Raw genomic sequence first — 23,829 nt, forward strand, 5'->3', positions numbered from 1 at the left:
CTTCTGTTTCAGCTGCTTCAGGAGCGCTGTGGACCGGAGGTCGGGGTGTAACGCGTCCAACGGTGTCTTCACCATCCGGCCGAACAGGAGCTCACAGGGGGCACGGCCCGTGACGTCGTGGGGTGTGGTCCGGTACTGGAAGAGGAACTGGGCAACCTGTGTCCGGAAATCCCCAGCCTGGCTCTTCTTGAGCTTGTCTTTCACCGTTTGCACCACCCGCTCGGCAGCACCATTCGACGCAGGGTGGTACGGCGGAACCATCATCCGACGGATTCCGTTCTTCGTCAGCCAGGCCAGGTACTCCTCGCTGGCGAAAGCGGGAAGGTTGTCGGACACGATGACGTCCGGCAACCCCTGAGCTGCGAAGACTTGCCGCAGCGCCGCAATGGTTGCTCCTGCCGAGGGAGTGGTGACTGGCAGTACCTCTACCCACTTGGAGAAGGCGTCCACCACCACCAGGAAGTAGTGGCCCTTGAAGGGGCCCCCGAAGTCCACGTGCAGGCGGGACCAGGGTCTCTCCGGGAACGGCCAGGGGGTGATCTCCACATGGCGCGAGGCTCGCTGGTTCTCCTGGCAGACTTGGCAGCTCTGCACCATGTGAGCAATGTCCTGGTCCAGGCCTGGCCACCAAACGTGGGACCGGGCCACCATCTTGGTCTTCTCCACGCCTGGATGACCCGCGTGCAGCAACTGCAGGACCCTGGACCGCAGGCTCTGCGGAATCACCACCCTGGAGCCCCACAGCAGGCAGCCCTGCTGCAGGCTCAGCTCGCCGGCTTTGTGGCTGTACGTCCGCTCAGCCAACTCCTCCCCTCGGGACACCGCCTTGACCACCTGCGACAGGACTGGGTCCCGGCTGGTCGCCTGCGACACTGCCGACCTGGACAGCACCTCCGGGTAAGCGTGCTCCAGCATGAACACTTCGGCAGGTTCAGGAACTGCAGCAGGCACCTCTGGCAGGGGCAGTCGGCTCAGGGCGTCAGCAGGTGCCAGGTCCTTTCCCGGTCGGTAGACCAGCCGGTAGCTGTAGGCCACGAGCCTCAAGGCCCAGCGCACCACTCGAGGCGATGCCTGCACTGGAACCGCTTTGTCAGGCCCCAGCAGTCCCAGCAGCGGCTTGTGGTCCGTGACCGCCTCAAACTTCCGGCCCCACAGGTACTGGTGGAAGCGCTCGACACCGAACATGAGGGCCAGGCCTTCCTTGTCCAGCTGGCTGTACCGCTGCTCTGCCGCATGAAGCCGACGGGACGCAAACGATACAGGGCGTTCCTGGCCATCCTTCTCCCGGTGGGCCAGGACGGCTCCCACGCCGTACGGTGACGCATCTACGGTCAGGACGACAGGCTTGGCCGGATCGAAGTGCACCAGCACCGGAGCCTTTGTGATGAGCTCCTTGCTGCGCTGGAAGGCCAAGTCCTGCTCCTTCTTCCAGGCCAACTGCTGTCCATCTCGAAGCAGAAGATGCCGCGGCTGCAGATGCGATGGCAGGTTCGGCAGGAAGCTCCTGTAGAAGTTTACCAGGCCCAGGTAGCTCTGCAGCTCCTTCTTGTTCTGGTGCTTGGGCGCCTTGAGCACAGCCTCAACCTTGCGGGGTGCCGGGGCTAGGCCTGCCTGGGAAATGATTTGGCCCAGGTACTCAACGCTGGGGGCCAAGAACACGCACTTCTCCAGCTTGAGCTTCAGCCCGGCATCCTGCAGTCGTTCCAGGACGTTGTGTAGGTTCTGCAGGTGGTCTTCGTCGACGGTACCGGTCACCAGGATGTCGTCCAAGTACACCGCCACGTGCCTCATGCCCCTGAACAAGTTGTCCATCTCCCTCTGGAAAATGGCAGGAGCTGAGGCCACGCCGAACGGTAGGCGCGTGTACTGGAAGAGTCCCAGCGTTGTCGAAATGGTGACATACTTCCGGGACGACTCCTGGAGCACCAGCTGCTGGTATGCATCTCGGAGGTCGAGCTTGGTGAACTTCTGTCCCCCGGACAGCGCCGACCAGAGATCTTCAATGCGTGGCAGCGGGTACTTCTCGACCATAGCGACGGGGTTGATGGTGACCTTGAAGTCCCCGCAGATCCTTACACTGCCGTCTTGCTTCAGGACTGGCACGATGGGAGCAGCCCACTCCGAAGATTTGACGGGCACCAGGGTCTCGTCTCGCTGCAGCCGTTGCAGCTCCTGGGTGACCCCGTCCTTCAAGGCGAATGGCAGCGGGCGCGGCTTGAAAAACCGGGGCTTGGCTCCCTCTGGGACATGAATGCTTGCCGCCGTGCCGGTGAATGTGCCCACCCCGGGCTGGAACAGGGCCTTGAACTTGGTCAGGAGGCTCGGGACGTCTTCCACCGCACACACTGCTTCCTGGTACTCAGGCAGCCGCAAGCCCAAAGCCTGGATCCAATTCCGGCCCAGCAGCGTCGGTGACGACCCCTTGGTCAAGTACAGGGGCAGGGTGGCCTCCCTGTCGCCAAGGCGGACGCTGACCTGGGCTTGACCCTCGACTTGGGCGAGCTGTCCGGAGTAGCTGCGCAGCATGACGCCCGACGCCTCGACGGCCACGCCAGGGAAGGTGCGCTTGAAGGCTTTCCCGGCCATGACCGACACACTGGCCCCTGTGTCCCGCTCCATGGAGATGGGGCGCCCGCAGACTTCGACGGTCAGCATGTATGGTGGCACCGACGGCTGCAGTTTGCCCGCGTGCCACATGTCGAAAATCTGCGGGTCTTCGGCCACGACGTGAAACCTAGCCGCTGCACCCGAAGCTGCTGCCGCACGCCCCCGCCGCCTACCCTTGCGCCGACTCTCTTGGCCGTGGGCTGGCGCGGAACCTGTGCTCGACGCCGGCTGCTGCTTCCGTCCGTCCGCCGTCGTCCTCCCTCGGCCCGCCCGAGCAATGTGCCCAGTTCTTTCGCACGCAAAGCACTCCGCTTGCGCGAACTGGCACTGGGAGGGGGTGTGGTCACCACCGCAGCGAACGCACCTGCCATGCCATGTCGCCATCTTGTTCACCGCCGCCTCCGTCGACGGTGAGCCGGCCGAACGTGCTAGCTCGCCCGCGTCCTTGGCCGCAGCCTCCATCGCCAGCGCTGCCTTCACGGCGACGTCCAGCGAGGGGTCTGGAAGCTCCAGGAGTCGCGTCTGCATGGCAGGGTCGTTGATGCCGCAGACGAAACGGTCCCGGAGCAGTGAGTCGAGCTGCTCCCCGAAGGCGCAGCCGCTCGCCAACCCTCGCAGCGCTGCGACGAACTGCCCGAGCGTCTCTCCGTCTCGGCGGCTCCAGTTATTGAAGCGAAAACGCTCCATTAACGTCGACGGAGCTGGGCTGTAGTGCGAGCGTAGCATCGCGAGCAGCTCACCCAGCGACTTCTCGTGCGGCGTTGCCGGCTTGAGCAGGTCGAGCAGGAGAGCGAAGACGCGGGTCCCGCAGCTGGCCAGGAAGATGTCGCGCTGTTTTGCCTCGGGTGTCTGGTTCGCCCGGAAAACACGCCGACTTGTTCCTCGTAGACCGGCCAGGCGGACCATTCACCCTCGAACGGCTCGAGCCTCCCGTACAGCGGCATGGCGTAATGGCGGCTGGCTTGAGGGGGCGGTGTCTCGGCGTTCTCGGTGGCGGTGTTCACGGTGGCTTGGGCCGCTCCGCGGGCTTCTTCCCTCGTCGCCAGTGTCACGATTTAGACCCGCCTTCGTGAACCTGTGAGGGTAGGGGTACCCTCCAGCCGAGAGACGACATGCAGCGTGCTGGTGGTGACGGTGACTGACCCCCGAGCAGCCGTGCTCGGCGGTGTTTATTGCCCGGCCACACACAAGGTTGCCCACCGAGCCTGGTGGGGCCGCTGAACTTCGCGGCCAACGAATATCAGGAATGGGGGGCGCCACACACTTGTCACAGTAACAGCATGAACTCCGGTCGTTGCACCGTAGGAGCTGAAAAGAGCTCGCCGTGTATATCTCTGGCCGTGTTTATTGCCGGCGATATAGTTTCGTCCGATGACGGAAACAATGGCTGAGGAACACGTGGCCAAATAATTCGCGCGGTATGCCAAACAGTGATTCTTTATGAGGGCATCCACATTCTGCCTGAGACCAGGTGGCTGGCGTGACGAGAATGACAAGGCACAAATTCGGTGCTTCGTCGATAGCATACACACTAGGGCTAACTTATTGATGGGGAGCTCTTGATGATTCTCGCCACTTCTCGCCGCCGGCGCTTCGAGGAACGCGGCGGCCACGTTCTCGCCAGTTCGTTATAACAGTATACCGCACTTTATATCTCCGTAGGTCAGCTTCTTAACTTTATGGGTTTTACGAATGCTCCTAATAAATAGACAAATCTGTCAACGAATTGCAATGACAGTGTATACCTAAAGTTTGTTTTGTAATAGCTACAGTACAATACCTGGGGCAGTATTCGCAAAGTCACCAGTTTGACCTTGAGAGCTAGAGGTCAAACCACATACATTCCGCAAGCGCCCGGACCTTCCGCAAGCGCCCGGATTCGAGCAGCGCCCGATTGCGGGGAGAGATAGGCGAGGAAAGATTGGAGGAGCGCGTGGAACCCGTCACGCCACCTGGCCGAGTAAGGCGAAAACGTCGCCGCCGCAGTGATAAGTGCGCGCGACGAAGAAACGCAACGTGCGCGCAGAGCCGTGTGCGATGGAGTAGGACGAACATCCATTGAGTGATTTGATTTTATTGTATGGTTTAACGCGTCGACACAACGCAGGCGATGAGGCGCGCCGTAGTGGAGGGCTCCGGATTAATTTTGACCACCTCGGGGATCTTTACGTGCGCCCAAATCTCGTACACAAGGGCGTTTTTGCTTTTCCCCTCCATTAGAAAAGCCGCCGCCCAGCCGGAAATTGAACCGGCGACCTCGTGCTCAGCAGCGCAACGCTTTAGCCACTGAGCCACCGCGACGGGCAAGACGAATATCCAGCTGTGGTCGCTAGTACAGCGGCGACGCTTAAAGGCGCCATGAAGACAAAATACAAGTTTGTTTCATTCGAAAGATTTCGTGTTTTATAGTGCCCCCAGCGCTTTTCCGAACACAAACGATGCTTTATTCACTGAGAAATTATTCAATTTGAGTTAAAATTTTTATTTTCCCGCTAAATCATGTGTTTTCGTGGTCCCAAATAACATCACAGGATGAAGGAAAGAAAAAGTGCATCACAGGAACTTACGGCTCTGCAGCCTAGGGTACCTTTATTCACGCGTCCGCCGTACAGAGTGGAGACACGTACACGCTGGCGCCGCCATTTTGGGTCACTCGCTTGCCACCGAAGCAAGTTATTGTATCAAAACCGCGCTAAATTATCGCCGCTACGCGGTTTACTGGCGAAGTTTGAATAATATTATCTGTTTCACGTTGCTGGGTCTCGACGGAGACGAAAAGAACGCGTTGGGCACGTTGACCCAATTGCGGCGGCACGGGACCATTCAAAGGGTGTCTCCACGCTGTACAGCGCGGCTGGCAACGAGGTACTCTACGGCGGTGTTCGCGCGTTTGTTTACGTCGAACCTAGATGGCGCCAACATACCTCGGGAAGCCGTATTTAAAGCTGGCTTGTTTTTGTTCTGGGAGAAAATATTGGTCTCGTGAAACATAGCGCTCGATCGACAAATATGGATACGTAAGACACTGTTGCTTGCGTCCATTGTCGTCGTCATCAGGTGTAGACGGCGTCATCAGGTGTAAATGTCGTCGTCATCAGGTGTAGACGGCATCAACGCAAAGTTTTTAAAAAATACAGAGATATACTTCGCTGTGATATTATGCAATCTATTTCATCAATGCTATTTTACGGACTTATTACATAACGACTGGAAGATCGGTAAAATTGTGCCATTATTTAAACCTGGTGATCCATTTCCCCCCTTAATTACAGGCCGATATCAATAACGTGTGTTTCTTGTAAGATTTTTGAGCATAATAATATATTCTAATTTGGTTAAATTTCTGAAAGATAACTCATTTTTTCCACCTAAGCAACATTGATTCCGTAAACAATTTTCTTGTGAGACTCAACTTATTTGTTTCATACATGACATTGCCAATGCTGTTGATAACGGACATTGCATTGATAGTACTTTCATTGATTTCTCTAAGGCTTTTGATTTAGTTAATCACGAATTACTATGCATTACGTTAAGGAATCTAAATGTTGATCCAAACATTCTTTCTTTGACTGAAAATTTTTTATCTAATAGAACTCAGTTTGTATCTGCCAATGAATTTGATTCACCGCACTCTCTAGTGACATCAGGGGTACCACAGGGTTCCGTGCTGTGTCCTTTGTTTTTCTTGATTTATGTTAACGACTTGCCTTCAGTAGTGACTTCAAGCATTAGGTTGTTCGCAGATTATTGCGTTATTTGCAAAACTATTACTGCAGATTCTGACACTTCCATACTGCAGAGTGGCCTCCATAATATTACTACATGGTGTAACACATGGAAAATGCGTCTAAATACTAACAAATGCAAAACAATTAGATTATCAGGTAAGCTTGATACCTCCAATATTTACGACTACTATATCCAGTGCTCTAAACTAGAACTTGTCGCTTCATACAAATATTTATGAATTCATATCACCAACAACCTTTCTTGGCAACTTCATACAAATTTTATTGTTAATAATAAGAACCGTATCCTTGGGTACTTGCGACGTAATTTCTCTATGGCGCCTTCTCAGCCTAAACTACTGTTATATAAAACTTTAATTCGGCTGAAACTTGAGTACGCGTGTTCGGTGTGGGATCCCCATTATGATTATCTCATTAACACGTTGGAAAAGGTTCAAAATCGTAGTGCACGCTTCATCCTTTCTAACTATATGCTATGAAACGAACTTTAAACCTTCCCAACCTAGCCCTACGCAGAAAAATTGCCCGTTTGTCAGCCTTTCATAACATTTATTTTTCAAACGCATACCTCAAAACTGAACTTCTTTCTGCGCCGTCATATGTAACATCCTGTATTGACCATCGCCATAAGGTATACATTCCCCACTGCTACCATAACCTATTTTTTTATTCTTTCATTCCCAAAACTGCTAACGAATGGAATCACCTGCCCCCTGCAATAGCTAGTATAATCGATTTATCTTCATTTAAGATTGCCATCGAAAATTACTTTTGTTCCTTATAATTGCATTTATGCTATTGACTCTGTTGTGTATGCTATTTGCATTTTTGTTGTCCACTATTGTTTTTGTTGTGGTTGTTACCAATGATTTGTTTCCCTCTTGTTTTTTTCTGGTGATAATGCCAGTGACCACTCCCTTCTATAACTCCCTCTCGGCTTTGAAGGTATTGAAATAAATATATAAATAAATAAATTGGCCAGTGTCATCTGAGACAACCCCAAACCCCGCAGTGCTGTGCAGATAAACCAAGCATAATGTGCTCAGTGCCAACAGCAGTACGCACCAGTCTTTGTTTGCTGTGCTTTCGTAACTTCCACGGTTTTTCGCACCATTCTTATTGCTTTAAAAAGAATGTGCCTTAAATTTAACCACAAATAGCTCGTTCTGCAAGCTTATAAGCTCAGCCGAATTTGCGTTTGCGTTTGCTGGCCTCCGTCAACCGCAGAGTAAGCTGGTATGACATCATAGGTTCTGTTGCGGGAAATGAGGGAGTTGGTCGCATGGCCATTGCCTTTTTTCCTAATTATTTAGGTTATTTGAGCGAAGTTTACGTTAAAACTTGTGTCAGCATGATTCTAACGAGGCCGTCTTTTGAATGAACCAAACTTGTGTTTTGTCTTCATGGATGCTTTAAAGAACGTCGTGAGGCGAAAAAGAGGGAACGCGCTACTGTTGCGTCCAGCTTCGCTACCTTCAAGTCTTCCGCGTTAGTGTGAGCTTCCTTCATTTTTTCTTCTTCATAACTTGGACGCATCAAATAAAGTTAGTTATTAAAACAGCTTCCGTTGCTTGCGATGCAACACTAATCGTATACTGGTTCCAGCAATTTTAGTGTAAATGCTCAACTGCGTTCCAATAAATGGCTGCAACATAGCAATTTCACATTCCTCCTCAACATTGTATATAACCATAATCAAGCGAGACGAGAATACAAAAAGCAAACGAATATTGTCATAGTAGCAATATTCTTTTCGATGACTTATTCCCATATTGCCACATAAAACATACAACAATTACAAAGGCGACTGGCCATTTGCATGCTATACACACAAAAATAAAAATTACTCCTTTGCGCTAAACAAGAGCGGGTTTTTTAGCTTATTTTTTTGGCACAGTTCTGATGCCAAGGGAAAGTAGGGAGCTCATACAGATTTAGTTACCTCCATGGATAACATACGAAAAAAAAAAGGAGCCGCTTGTACATTTCAATCACCTCTCGTTAATTGGTAACTGTGTAAAATATAGCAAATTTTGTGCAAATTTGTCTTGGAGGAGTTCTGAAAATTGTGAAATGAAAAATAAAACAGGGCGGCTATTTTGGAGAAAATGCTTTTCAGCATCGAGCAAAAAGAATGACTCACAACAATATCTTCAAAACATGTTTAGCGAATCCCACTGAACAGAAGCCCGAAGCAGAGTATTTTTCTGCAATACGCAAGCCATAGAGAGCTGCAAATTTTCCCGCATAACACCAATAATAAATTTTTTAGTGTAAATAAGACATTGTGCGCTGGAGGGGGGGGTGTTCACATGAAGAGAGAGAAGGTTGCAAAGATTAATTTAAGAAACACCCGAATTTTGTAATATTAGCAGAATAACAGGAAAATAAGCCGGGCAGAAAAGCATGTCCAGGGGAGCAGAAAAACATGCCCAGGAGCGAGAAATGTCTATTCGAGGGTCTAATATTTTTGCGGGAATTTCTTGTTTTACCGACAAGTTTTTTCGCACATCTGCGCAAAAGAGTAACTCCTGCACAGGTGCCTCTTTATGAGTAGGCGTAATCTAGAAGGCTCCGGCCATACTACAGACTCCATCTGGAGGCCTTGTAGCCTTCCAATAAACATGCCAAACAGAAGAAAAGGTGGCACTGACGAATGGAGTATTCAGGTCAGCATAAGCACATTCTAGAAGCTTCTTAGGTAACCTTCTAATCGAGGCGTAATAGGAGAACGCTTCAGTCTTCTCTAGGTATCCGAAGAGTTGACATACATAAGTACTGAACTGCACAACCATTCACAAGTACTTTAAAACCTATAGCACAGCACATTGCAAGCGTGAGATTTAAGTTGGTATTCTGTTTTTCGCGTATTGAGTTTTTTTCACTCCCTGGCGCTTGCACCTCAAAAATTTCATGCTTTCTGAAATGTTGTCGCCCTATTTTATTTTCTCTGCAGGACATGTATTCATTGACCAAACCACCAATGAACGATAAGAAGCTGCAGGCAGCGGTTGCTAGAGCAAGGAGTGCAAACGGTGTTCATCTCTACTTTGACGTAAGTATGCGTTAACTATTTTTCTGTTGATCCTTTCCACCGTTCTAGTGGCCTCAAGACCTTTAGAAAGAAATTTTAAGGGCATCCTCGAGTATATTGCAGAGCAATATTACCGAGCTGAATCATGGCGCCCAAAACCAGTTTTTTAACTGAAAAAGAATATTGACTATGCTGGAGGAAAATCAGACGCTCATGCAACAAAAGCTGGCCGACCGATGATCGACGAAATGTCCTATGAAATGTGCAGAATGTTACCGGTTGCTTGAATAACCAAAAAAGGTAAATCAATGGTGAAAGGAACAACATTTCTCAGGGCAGCTAATAGAGATAAACTTGTAAGGTCGAGTTAACATTATTAAGTTTTATGCTGAGAGGGATTCTGTTCAGGTACCCCGCGTATTGTGCAATAACAGCAGAGCTTCTGTACATTCACATATTTTTGTATTACTGGTAGACTCACAAAAAATATACAGCACGAAAGGTAAGACACTTCCAAGGAAAGGTGCATCAATGCAGCTTGAATTAAGCACAATTCAAAATTTGAGAGGGCAGACCTACTTATCAAGCTATGCAGCGCTTTTAGCTGTTGCCTTTGTGGCAAGTAAATGCCACGCACCAATGCAGCTTGCTCCCGAAAAATGGACCTCGTTGACTGAGGGGGCTCTGCATCCCCGTCAGTGATGTCGCACTTCCTCTAGCTGCACAATCTCAGCTCAGTAAAAACGCTATGCCAGCCTACTTCCATCTCAACAAGGCGAGAACCGAGCCATATAAAGTGTAAGGGCTATGTGCAATGTGATAGTATGCTGCAAAGCCTCCCGAAAGAATCGGCATTATGACAGAAAACAAAAGAAGAAACAACATGTATGTTGGTCCCATAAGCGGGAGTTCTCCGGCCTAGTAAACCACATCCCCCTTTTGTGTACCCAAATCCTCTGTGAGTGTTGATGAAAGGAGCGCAAGGAAATTTTTCTTTTCGCGGAACACAAACACGTGACACAGGTTATAACGTAGTTTTATAGGGTCTAATTAGAGCTGGTGAAAAATCGGTACCCGGAAAAGACTCTCTATTGAAGGGCTCCTCAAATATTTCTTTGGAAGGCTAAGAGATATTGCGAGAAAAACAGGGCAGTAACGCAGTTAAAGTGCCCACAACCGCCCATAAAGAACCTCGTGGTGACTTTGTGCTACTTTTCTCCTTAGAACCTGAAGAAATGGTAATTGAAATGCTAGTTGCTTTTAATTAGTGGAATTACTATCAGTGAAAGTGGAATATGCGCGAATTTATAGACGAAAAAAACGAGACCCAAGGAGACGCATGAGCCCAATGTTTCCATATACTAATGGACAAGAGAAATTATCCCTCCGCGTAGGTTTTCAGGTAAACCAACTCACAGAAGTCCAAACACCCATGTAGACCTTCAACTGTAGAATGTGTAATGACTCTCCCCTGTGGGTACGCCTTTACCGGCAGAAATCACTAATACGCGTGATTAAAACAGAATTTACGAGCTGCCGCTGTTGCCAAGGCGTCGCACTCATGAGTCCAAAGCCTCTTTGCGGTGCGTGCCATGCGTCGCAATAAACAAGAGGGCGGATTTTTAGTCCACTTCAGTCACTCCAAGGAGCACACGGTTGCGGCCACAGCACCGGGAGAGAAGTGTTCAGTCACCCAACGTGACGAGCGAGATACCAGAGCAGCATAAGGAATTTAGGTGCCACTTAGGCTTCATGTTATCATGTGAAGCGGCGTGAAATTACTGCTTATTTAGTTATGAACGCCTCTTTCAGTTTGGTGCGCATCTCGCTGCCAATGGGACTTGGTGAACAGGCAATCAGCATGGGACGACTGATCACATTGTTACTGGGCGATCCCCCCGTGTGGATTTGTTGGTTGGGCTATATATATTCTTAGGATTCGATTATCTCGATTATCTTTAACGTTGAGCTCAACAACGTGCTATGTAACGGAAGCTCACTGCACTCCAAACTGGTATAACCGGTTGGCGACGTTAAAACACATAGGATAAGGTAAGAATCAATGTCAGGATCAAGAATCAAGTTGCGTACCCCCTCGTACATCCACATGGCGTGTTCCAGATAATACAAATATCAAGCGGCCCATATCTCCTTTCAGAGCCAATTGAGACGTTAGTGTGGTTCGGTGCCCATTGGAGTTTCTGATAGACGCAGTCGAGGGAAATTTGGCCTACCGCTGCAAGCAGCCACGCGAGTTTTCTACAGCTTATTGAAACATGAATCAGGCTATCCGCTTTTCTACCCTATAGAATACATACACGAGGGACGCTCACACAATTATAGCAGCGTCAATTGAGCAAATGCCGGAAACAAATCGCCTGCCTCGATCACGTCACAAACTGCCAACGTTGCGGGATGCGACGCCAGAAGGCAGCGGGTTATGTGACCCGCTGACTCCAACCAGATTCCTTTTGCGCCTCATCGCCTGCGTTGCGTCGGCGCGTTAAACCCCACAATCAATCAACTCCAACCAGATTCCGGGTTATCAGGGTTGAAACTGAGCTGCCTTCCATTGTATGTATGGTGCCTACAAAGACGCAAGAAAGATCCCAAATTGTTGAACACCGTTGTGTAACAAAATAACAACTGCGCTGACAGTTATGGTGCGCCGTAAGTTTTCGCTTCACACTGGGATCTCTACACATGGAGTTGGTCAAACACCAACGAGCTCATTTTCGAGGTTTCTAGAACGTAACTGAGGTAGCTCAGCACTGTGCTGCAAGTGTAACAAGACGAAATACGGAGAGACCGGCGGCCGATGTTGTCCTCGCGTACAAGTTCCGCGCACGGTTCTAGGTGGGCCAAAAGAGAGAGAGACGGAGAGAAAATATTTATGAAACTGTGCTTGTTTTTAGCGTGAGAAGTTGGTGGTCGTTGTTATCAGTCCAACGAGGACCTAGGCGGCCCTTCCGATCAGGTAGGTCTGTACTTCCCTGTCATGGGATGCCAGTGCGTCTGTCCACTGCTAAGCTGTGGTGATTCGGGGACAGGTATTTTGGGGGTAAGCCCACAGAATGTGGAATAGAGTGGCGGGGGCTGTGCAGAAGGTAGCACAACAAGTTTCGTTACTCCCGTGGCCTCGCGCCGGGCGCCTTACCTAAAGAGCATTGCCCGGCGGGTGCATTCCTTCCGAGAGGGCGTAACCTCGTTCTCCCAAAGACAGATTAAGAAGTTCTGCATCATTATTTAGTTTGGTATTTGATTGCGAGGAGTTAAGAGGAGAAACGAAAAATGCCACAGTAGATGTCGTCTCTGGCAGCAGGGTACAGTATGTTTCAGAAGGTGACAGACAAGATGTAGTCTCTACTACGCTGGACTCACATTTGTTTAGAAGCTGTTTACTGGGCACGAGATCGATTTCTGGCCCCGGCGGTTGCTTTTCTGATGGAGGCGAAAACCAAAAACGCCCGTGCCTAGGACATTACAGCGTACGTTAAAGATCCTCAGGAGGCAAAAAACAATCCTGAGCCCTGTACAACGGCATACCTCGTCCTCGGCGCTGCGTCGGCGTGTTAAGCCATACAGTCAATCAGATGCTGGTTACCAAATTTATAGCCGCACGGGTGACAGCCTGAATTCCCAACAAGCCAGAGTACAGGCTGCGTTTAGGTTATGCGTTCTCAACCATCAATGTCGTCAATGAAGTGATAGAAAAATACGCTCAGGATATTACATCGTTTACACGGCATATATAGACTATGAGAAAGGGTTTGATTGCGCCCTCACCGCAGCCGTGCTAGAAGCAAAATTGACCACATCTTTCCGCGGGGGGAAATCATGGGGTGATGCGACGCATTTGGGTGGTGCTTGTTACAATTGCGCCGACCATCGCGGTAGCAGACCTCTTAGTCTCCATTCAAATCATCCGTGGTCATCGGATGTCATCGGAGCGGCGGAGGTGGATCGACGGAGCAGAGCGGCGCAGTTATCGCGTTTATATGTACCACGCGTGAATGGTGAGGGGAATGAGATAGAGTAGCGCATGCGCATGTGTTAACCGAGCGCTAACGCGTGCTGACGCACGGCTGGCATGGCGAGGGGAGCGAGCGCTAACGCAAGATGGCGCTGCGGTGAGAGCGGCGTTACCGTGCAGCTGGCGTGGCGAGGAAAATGGGGGAGAGTCGTGCGGACTACGGATGGATGGAGGGACAAGGCGAGTCAAAGAGATGCGTTGCATCTAATAAAAGACGAGGGCACAGACAAGACCTACAAAAGACTTTTAGAAGACAATTATAAGAAATGCACGGGCAGGATTACACTTCACAAGCAAAGGGATAAAGTCCCGATCTGAAGGGGAGTAAGATATGGAGATTCCATCTCACCAAGACTGTTCAGGGCATGTCCGGAGGGTGTACTCAGGAAGCTTGGTTGGGCAAACACAGGATTAACGAACAAACGGAGAAGACTTGGGTCATTTACTGTTTGCAGACGGCGTAGGTTTGCTGAGTGAGATTTCAAAACACCAGCCAGCAATGTTTGAGGAAATGCAATAAAAAAACACGGCCACGGGGATAAAAAATAAAAGTAAATCTAAAGTAATGAGTAATAAGCGTGCCGAAAGCTTCTTGTTCAACTGTGAAAACCACACGCTAGAAGAAGTAAAAGAATGTGACTACCTCGGACAGATGGTAAGTGGTCACCCCACCCCGAAGAGAGAAATCCGGCACAGAAAAGGTGCTGGCTAGGGAGCACTCGGGAAGCGCTCCCAAATAATACAAAGTAAGCTATTTTTATCACTCCAAACAAAAATATACAACAATTGCATACTCCCGCTGGTGACATAGGGACTTGAAATTTGGCGCCTTACTAAAGGTTGAGTGAGCTGCAGCTGATGAAAGCAAACTTACATCGGCTCAACAGGCCATGGAACGAATAATGATAGGAGAAACCCTTACAGACAGGAAACGAGCTTCCTGTTGAGGGAACAAACTCGAGTTGAAGATATTTTGCAAGTAAAGAAAAAGAAACGAACTTGGGCTGGCCTTGCGGTGAGATAAGCCGACAACCGGTGGACAATTAAGGTAACGTAGTGATTGATTGATTTAATGATTATATAATTGATTTATTATTTGATTGATTAAATATTTGATTGATTGAAATATTGATTGATCATGGGGTTTAACGCGCCGACGCTACATAGACGATTATTAAGCGCACCAAAGTGGAGGGCTCCAGATTAATTTTGACCACCTTGAGATCTTCAGCGTGCGCCGAAATCTCAAACACACGGGCGTTTTTGCTTTTCGCCTTCATCATAAAAGCGACCGCCGCGGCTGGGAATGGAACACGCGTCCGTGGGCTCAGCAGCACAACGCCTTAACCGCCCAGACACCTTCACGAGTAGGGTAACACAGAAGATACCACAAGGCGGCTCTGAAAGAAGGGGAAGACCAATAACACAATGGTGGGATGAAGTAGGGAAATGCAGTGGCCAATAGTGGACTCAAGCGTCACAAGACAGTTGCGGTGGGAAGTCAGTGGGAGAAGCATTGGCCGGCAGTGAGTCTGAGTGAGCAGCAGTGTATGATGATGAGGAGAAGTCGTCAGTTTTCGGGTAGTTCTGAATGCTTGGAAATGGTTGAACACGTTAGCACTGATGGTCATGGGTTGGCGCATTAGCCATGACTCATGCGGTGCCTCGACGTCTAGGAATATGTATTTTAGCTGTAATTCCGAGTACGCTCACCTTGTCACCTAGACAGTGTGTTGGGCGGACGCAACGAAGGAATGATATCACATAAATTTATGTTGAGTAAGCGCAGCGGCAGTCCTTTCAGGATTATGTAAGTCGTGGTAGTGTCATTTTATTAAATATAGGGTTCAGAGTAGGGATTTGCGGAGACACAAACGGGCCCCGCGGCATGCAGTGCTCTGGCGATGACGGTTTCAAGGGTTGTCAGGTCAGAGCTCCCTAGACCCTGCTTCCAGTGAAAGACGGAGGGGGTACGGGGAAAGGGGTCAGGCGGACAGTAGCATAAGGGGTGGACGAGTTTGTCCTGTTCGTCCACGATGGCTGAGCGTGGACGTGAGTACCATCAGAGTCGGAACAACACAAGAAACAAAGAGCTCGTTGCTTGTTGCAGGAAAATAAAGTGACAAAAAAGCTTTTTTGGAGTGTTGGTGTACTATGCCAGGTAAGTTTCTGTGTTGTGCGGTAGAAATCATGCCTGTCGTAATGTCCCGAGTAAATGCGTGTAGGTAAAATTACATTTATCAACACCCAGTGGGTTTGTCTAAAAGCGCTATTAGTATTGAAACTAATGTTTGTGAAGGTAGAGTGGAGCCGGGTTTGTGAGCCAGCGCTTGTTTATAAATAGTGATGCGACCGGAACAGCAGCATCTTTAGGGAGGAAAACGTAAGTGTGGCGAGGAGTTGTAAAATGTGGCGCCCAAGATATCTTTTGTTTAGTAAATGGTTCTATTATTATGGTGGAACACTTGCACATTTGACTGAAATGTTAACTGTTTTATGAAGATTAGCCTATTGAAGAAGCAGCCAACTTTTCTGAGTGACATCTCTCGTCTCCACAGGAACCGCACACAAAGAAACACAAAACTTATAAGACACCCCTTGCAAACTGGGGAAACACCAAGTTCGCAGATCTGACTTGGACTACAGTGTGTTTCGCAACGGAGGACCGTGGTTCGTAAGTACTAATTCTTGAGTGATCGTCCTTGTAAAAGCAGTGCGGCGTTGCGTCAGGAAATTTACAGATGAACTAAGAGCTCCGCTGAGGCATGCCTCTAGTAACAAGTTTGGGCAAAGAACCGGCCGGAACAGCGTTCTCACGCAGTGGGTTGTAATCCCCTAATCCCGGCTTGACTTCTCACATTGCCATGGAATCTAGGATTGCTTAATGGGACACTTGAACGTGAGAAATGCCGTTTTCACTATGTTTTCATTATAGCTTATTTTGATCGTTTCATTATATTCTGGACGTTTTGACCGGTTTTCAGCGGGTACGGCCAGATACCTGCATTTCTCGCGGACAAACGCGCTAAGGCAGGTGCAACCCCAGGGAACACTTCGCAAAGCACGCGATGGATATTTGAGCGATGACCCCAGCAACATCATTGGTACAACATACAAGTCGAACAGGTATAGCCATGCCCATGTGAAAGCTTTCTAAGGCTCAGCAGTCCACTTTGCCATTCCGAATGGTCAGTTGCTGATCATCATCATCATCATTACCAGCCTATCTACGCCCACTGCACGGCAAATGTCTCTCCCATTATTCTCCAATTACCTCGGTCCTGTGCCAACTGTGACCAATTTATCCCGGCAAACTTCTTGATCTCATCTACCCATCTACCTTTCTGCGATGGCGTAGAGGTAGAACACCCGCCTCGCGTGCAGAGGGACCGTGGTTCGAATCCCGGTGCCGGACAATTCCCACCGGATTAAAAAAAAATCCGCGTATTGATGGAATTGCACAAAGGGGCTTGGGGTGCTGCCTGACCCCGGCGACCATTGCCGGTAATGCACTCCCTCACCAGAGCAGGATTGGCCACCCTGGTGTAGTAACGGCCACAACCTCCCATGAATACGCCAATTAACCCTCTGCAAGTGGTAAGACAACGTAGTTCGGTGAACAATTCGACATTCCCGCAGGAGGGCTTCAATGACTTCCGACAGGAAGACGCGACCTCGGTCACTGAGTAGCTCTAGAGGAGCACCATGCCGAAGTACGAAGCGGCGTATAACAGGAAGGACGCGACGTCTCGTGCCGTGGCAGTTGCTAGAGCAGCGGTTTCTGCATAGCCCGTAAGGTGATCCACTGCCACAATGACCCAACGGTTGCAAGCAGCTGTGTATACCAACGCATCCCAATTGCATCCCAATGCAACGGAACATCGCAATTGTGCATCCGAATGCTGCACCCCAATTGCATCCCAATGCAATGCAACAGCCTTTCTGGGCGCGGAAATGGCTGCAGCGGGCCCACCGCGGGAGTAGGAGGTTATTTGCGCCGCTGACAGTTGATGCATGACTGGATGTACTTGCTGACGAACGTCTACATTTCCCGCCAGTAATACCGTAGGCGAAGCCGCTCATACGTTTTTAACACACCAGCGTGAGCGCAGCTGGGGTCAGCGTGGAAGGATGCGCATATGCCCCTGCGCAAATGGCGAGGTATTACCAGTAACCATTTGCGACCTCCTGATTGGTAGATGCGCCTGAAGAGCATTTTGTCGCGGCGTGCAAAGTGGGCAGCTTGTCGGCGCAGCGCACGCGATTCTTGAGCAGAGGACACGCCAGAGAGGAAGTCAATAAGCAAAGCAATCCAGGGGTCCCTGCGCTGGTCGGCTGGCATGTCCGTGATGTCGAGGGACGACAGGCCGGCATCAACAGAAACGGAACACGAGTCTTCCGTCGGTAGGGGGGAGCGGGACAGAGCGTCAGCGTCTGAATGCTTCCGGCAGTAACTGTACAGCACACGGATGTCATGCTCTTGAAGTCGCAGAGCCCAGGGACCAAGGCGGCCAGATGGGTCTTGAGGGACGACAACCAACACAATGCGTGGTGGTCCGTCACAACGTCAAAAGAACGACCGTACAAATATGGTCGAAATTTTGTAAGCACCCATACGATGGCCAAGCACTCCTTTTCAGTGACCGAATAGTTTAACTCAGCTTTTGTGAGCGTGCGACTGGCATAAGCGACAACATAATCGTCAAAACCAGCTTTTCGTTGGGCAAGCACTGCACCGATTCCGGGGCTGCAGGCATTCGTGTGGATTTCTGTTGGCGCCGTCGGGTCAAAGTGTCGCAAAATTGGCGGGGAAGTAAGAAGTCGCCGTAACTTTGCGAAGGCTTCATCGCAATCCCTCGACCAAGTGGCAATACCGTTTCCCTTGCCGAGAAGCGCCGTCAAGGGCGTACCTATGGCGGCAAAGTTGCGAATGAAGCCGCGGAAATACGAACACAGCCCAATGAACTTCCGTAGGGCCTTCATGGTAGTCGGTTTAGGGAACTCGGTGACCACGCGTAGTTTGGTGGCGTCGGGAAGAATTCCCTCCTTCGACACCACGTGGCCCAGTATGGTCAACTTTCGCGCCGCAAAGTGGCATTTCTTCATGCAATCTGTCATTGGCAAGGCAAGACAAAACATGCTCCAGGCGCCTCAAAGGAGTGTCGAAGTCGGGAGAAAAAACGGCTATTTCATCGAGATAACAGAGACACGTTTTCCACTTCAGGCCACGAAAAATGGTGTCCATCATCCTCTCGAACGTGGCAGGAGCTATTCAGAGGCCAAACGGCATAACGTTAAATTGATATATGCTGTCAGGTGTGATCAACGCCATTTTCGCGCGATCGGCCTCCGCCATGGGTACCTGCCAATATCCAGACCGCAGATCAAGGGAAGAAAAAAAACTTGGCGCCTTGTAAAATGTCAAGGGCATCGTCTATCCGTGGTAAAGGATAGCCATCCTTCCGCGTTATGGTGTTCAGACGGCGATAATCTACGCAAAAGCGGATGGAACCATCCTTTTTTGTTACAAGCACCACTGGAGACACCCACGGACTGCTGGAGGGCCGAAGTACTCCCCACTTAAGCATATCGTTCACTTCTTCGTCAGTAGTTCTGCGCTCCTTCGGCGATACACGGTATGGTCGTTGGCGCAGTGGTGCATGCGAGCCGGTGTCAATGGAGTGAGCAACTGCAGATGTTCGGCCCAGCGGTGCCTTTGCGCCGTCAAAAGAAGAGCGGAACCGATATAGCAGAGCGAGGAGCCTCACTCGTTGGTCTGATCTGAGGGTAGGATCGATCAAAGTGCCAATGTCCGGAGGCGACAGGTCTGGTGCTGACGAGGCAGGATTCAGTCCAGCCACTGGAACACATGAAGGAAAGTCGTCTGGTACGGCGGTGACAAGCTGTGCCCAACAACTTCGACGCAGCCAAGGACCTCACCGTGCAGGAGACGAAGGGGCTACAATGACTCGTTGTTGACTACTATGGCACTCGTGCCAGCATGAACTGTCACTAGGGCGAATGGCCGGGACAGCGATTTTCGGTGGAGAAATAAGAGCGACGGCATAAAAATAACAGGCGCGTCGTGAACGGAAGAGCAGCAGAGTGGTACGAGAGCAGCGGAGCGGGGAGGAATGTCCGTGTCGTGAGCCACGGTGAGATTTGCAGGGGCAGTGGACTGAAGGTTGTCATCAGGCGAGTCCAAGGGAGAATAAAATTCTACTTTTGCACGCGCACAGTCGATTATTGCGTGATGGCGAGATAAAAAGTCCCAGCCTAAAATGACGTCATGGGAGCAGGATGGCAGCTCGAGGAACTCGACGGGGTACACGACGTACTGGATCGTGACACGCGCCGTGCAGGCGGCCAAAGGTTTTACACGTTGCGCAGTTGCACTACAGAAGGAAAATTGCGGCAGCGGCGTCGTAACTTTTCTAAGCGAGCGGCAAATATCGGCGGTAATGAAGGAGACGGCTGCGCCTGTGTCGACTAGTACGACTGTACATACACCCTCAACAGATACGTCAATTACATTTGTAGGCCTTTTACAGTTCGAAAGTCGCGCAGCTCTTGCCTCCGGAACTGCGGCGGCTAGTTTTCCTGTTCAGTTGGGATTGGATGGCGTCACATAGGCGATAGTGAACGGCGACCTGGGGAGCTTCAACGGTGGCTATCGGCATCACGACGGCTGAAATCGTTGTAACCGGAGGCAGGCAACGGCGACCTGGGTGGCACGTCAGTCATTAGCTGCGAAAACCCGTGTGGAGAGCCAAAAGTGTGGTTTCCAACGTCATCATTCATCGCGGACACGCGGCAGCGACAGTAACGGGCCACATGGCCTGGAAGACATCAGGCATAACAGAAGGGGCGATTATCAGCCGTGCGCCACAGATTCCCCGGTGGAGGATTCCTTTGTACAGCAGAGCATGGCGGGTTTGGCGGCATGGCCCGTAAAGACGTCCCAGCTGGCTGCAGCAGTCTCCCCAAGGCTTCGGCATACGTGAGGGGTGCATAATACAGAGTGGGTGGCAGTGCCTCAGCCACCTTTTCCTTGATCATGTGGCGAAGCGCTGGAAGAGTCGGCGAGACAACGGAAGGAGCCACTTCGGTAGGCACTCCGTATCGTGGAGATGGGCCAGGGACAGACGGTGGCATCTTGGATCCAGGCTCCAGGGTAAGAAGTGAGACTTGCCGAGCGACTTCTTCGCGAACAAACTGTTGAAGCTGCCGCATCAAGGATGCGTTGGACCCCGCCTCTGTCAAGCTGGACAGTGGCTCTCCCTGGACAGAGGAGCCCTGGGTAAGCGCCCTCTCTCTGCGAAGTTCTTCGTAGCTTCGGCACTATGTGATGATGTCAGCTCAGCAACGGTTCGCAGATCTTTCGCTAACAGCATCTGGAAAGCATCATCATCGATTCCTTTCATCGGGTGCTTAATTTTCTCGGCTTCCGCCATAGCTGAATCAACACGGTTGCAGAGGTCCCCAACATCCTCGATATAACTTCTGAAGGTCTCGCCAGGACGCTGTGCTCGTTTTCGGAGACGCTGCTCAGCAACAAGCTTCCGCACGGTGGGACGGCCGAAGACCTCGACAATACGGTTTTTGAATTCAGCCCAGGTAGCCATGATGGCTGCGTTGTTGTGGAACCACTTCTTGGCTAGGTGGTCGAAATGAAACTCAATGTCATTAAGCTTCATGCGATCGTCCCATCTGTTGTGCGTGCTCACTCGTTCGTAATGCGACAGCCACTCCTCCACGTCGTTGTCATCCGTTCTATCGAAGTTTGGGGGGTCTCACTGGCGAAGCACATCCGAACACATGATGGACTGCGGTGAGGATGGTGCCATGTCCCGGTCGGTGTTCAGCTGCATCACGGGCTGTAGCCGCCTGCTTCGTAACTCCAGGATGTGGTATCGGAGTCTTGCGATGGAAAGGTAGAGTCACGCTGGGAACGAACCCGCACCCCCACCAAACTGAAGCGTGGTTTATTGGACCACCAACGAGCAGTTAGAGCTGCGGAGAAGCCGAGGTTCTTCGTGCTAAGCAAGCTAATGTCCGACGCGATACTCGATCGGCCCGTGCGCCAAACGATGCTTCTGCCTTCTCTTCGTCGGCCGTGCACCAGCCGAATATCCCCAACCGGTATTGTCTTGCATGAACGCCTGTGACAATTACATCAATCGCGTCCATAATCAACGCTACGATATGTATGTATATATGCATATATATATATATATATATATATATATATATATATATATATATATATATATATATATATATATATATGGGACGCTGGACGCACGTGTGAAAACGATGGTAAAACGAACGTTTCGACGGTGGTCCGGTCTTCGTCAGAGTAAACCTCGGTAATTGAGTGGGCAGAATATGTATGCATGATATGATTAAGGCTGACGAATCCTGTCTTGGCACTTGAAAGAGACATATAAACACATTAAAAAAAAAGAAAAGGCGGAAATCACAGCTGGTGCTTGTACACGTGTGAGTTATCGCGAAATCCAGAACTTGTAAGGAATATCCGATCAAGGGGGATCAACACAGGCCCTTTTGAGACAAAATGATAACATTCGGGGAGGGCAGCTCAACGCTTTATAGGCAAACTCATCAGTAGCGACTAGTAAAAAAATTACAGCAAAGATTGTTACTGAAAACGTGGCATATAGGTTTCGTAAGAACAATAAAACAAATTGGTAAATTCGAACTAGAAATGGTTGTTCATAACGGTAACGCATTGAAGCCTGCATTGACCCCTGACACGCAAGCGTTAAAGGAGCCATGAAGAGAAAACAAAAGGTTTTATTCGACAGATTATGTGTTTCATAGTACCCTAAGCGCTTTCCCGGAAGCAAATGATGCTTTATTCACTGAGAAATAAGGCAATTAAGGCCAACATTTTAAATCTCCCGCTAAATTGCACATTTCGTGACGTGCACAATGGCGTCATACGAGCCGGTCCATGAAGCAGATACTTAGTATGTCGACTTCATATAGCACCCACACGCGGGAATCAAACAGGAACCGGAAGTAGTGCCGAAACCGAGACGGCGGCCATTTTAAATATACTAGTAAAACCTAGTGCACCCGCAGCCCTAGTCATGGAATCGCGTGATCCGGAGAACAAAACTCTCGCCGAGAAGCTCGGGCTTGCATTTAACAACCTCACACCACTTGAACGCTCAATGCTTCTAAGTGCACGAGCGGCAGGAGCTGTGGGATGCGCGGATGGACCGGAAAGCGACCATTCCGAGATAGCCACAACAGACGAACGCCCAGCCGTCGGCACCGCTGCCTCGTCAGCCCCGTCGCGACGGACGAATACAGACTGGTACGTATGTGCCGTATTTTTATTACGGTTAATAATAGTTCAATTTCAGTAGCAGTATCGCTCATGTCAGTTGGCCGGTTTCGTGTATAGAAAGCCGTTCGCGCGAGCTCTCTGCTTCGACCAGAAAGATACGAGCGTCAATGCGCGGTGTGTACGGCATTTTTTTCCCCCAAGGTCAGAGCGCTTTGACGGCGATTTGACGAAGTCAGTGACGAGCGCCAGCATGTCCTAGGAGGGAGCAACATAAGGGTCCCTGCCGTAATCACTTCTTCAGAAATGAAGCGAGCACACTCGCACTTCCTTTAGCTCTCTTTGTACTCCGTTTGCAAAGTTCACAAAACGTAGCCACTTGCTTCGCCGAGGTTCGTCGTTGGGCAGCACGTGAAAGGAGATCTCCTCACCGGCGGGGATGTCGCACTCCCTCGACGATTTACCCGTACTACATGGGCATTTCAAATCGTAGCAACGAAATTTTATTGTAAAGTACTCGAACAAACTGAAGTTTTCAGTGGTTGTAAACTGGAAACTGGAAACGAAACTGCGACGACTGTCACTATCTCGTCGCTGCTTGCTGTTCCTTACTCCCCTCGTTTCTATTTTTACCTTTGCTGGTTGGCGATATGACGGCCAACCTCCTGTGAAGGTATTACGATACCAAGCAAGGTCGCGGCTGTGCGTGTTGGGACGGTTCGTTGGCCCCGAAGAGCCTCGAACCCGAAAATTCGCCTGCGGGACGGTGGCGACGGCGAGATGTCGAGTTCGGCTGGCGGTAGTTTCGTACGCATTGGTGTACACGCTTGCGTGTTTATTCGGAACTTCAACCGTTTACTTCACCGTTCTTAGTGTCATAAAAAGAATGTGCAGTATCTTTAGCGGGCATAGAGCTCACTATGCAAACTGGTCAGCCCTGCCTAACTTGCGTTTGCTTTTGCCGGCCTCCGCCAATCGCAGAGCATTCTCGCGTGACATCATAGGTTCTGTTGCGGGAAATGAGCTGGTGGGTCGCATGGTCATTCCCTTTTTTCCTAATTATGTAGCTTATTTGAGCGAAGTTAGT

The 23,829-nt window shown here is 50.3% G+C and overlaps 1 protein-coding gene across 5 annotated transcripts in view; it reads left to right on the forward strand.

The window, feature by feature from the left end:
• The window catches only part of LOC144146106 (uncharacterized), a 593,048-nt gene that overhangs the window by 141,114 nt on the left and 428,105 nt on the right, over positions 1-23,829 (forward strand). For 2 of the 5 annotated variants that reach the window (XM_077678048.1, XM_077678053.1), the window contains exons 4-5: positions 9,316-9,414; positions 15,985-16,100. In XM_077678048.1, the coding sequence (XP_077534174.1) occupies positions 9,316-9,414; positions 15,985-16,100 (215 nt within the window). Of the gene's footprint in view, positions 1-9,066; positions 9,207-9,315; positions 9,415-15,984; positions 16,101-23,829 lie in introns of those variants that run through there. The other 3 variants (XM_077678051.1, XM_077678049.1, XM_077678050.1) reach the window with 3 other exon arrangements.

This window comes from Haemaphysalis longicornis, unplaced genomic scaffold (genome assembly GCF_048455015.1).
Source record: "Haemaphysalis longicornis isolate Haplotype H1 unplaced genomic scaffold, Haemaphysalis longicornis Haplotype H1 scaffold_7, whole genome shotgun sequence".
NCBI lineage: Eukaryota > Metazoa > Arthropoda > Arachnida > Ixodida > Ixodidae > Haemaphysalis > Haemaphysalis longicornis.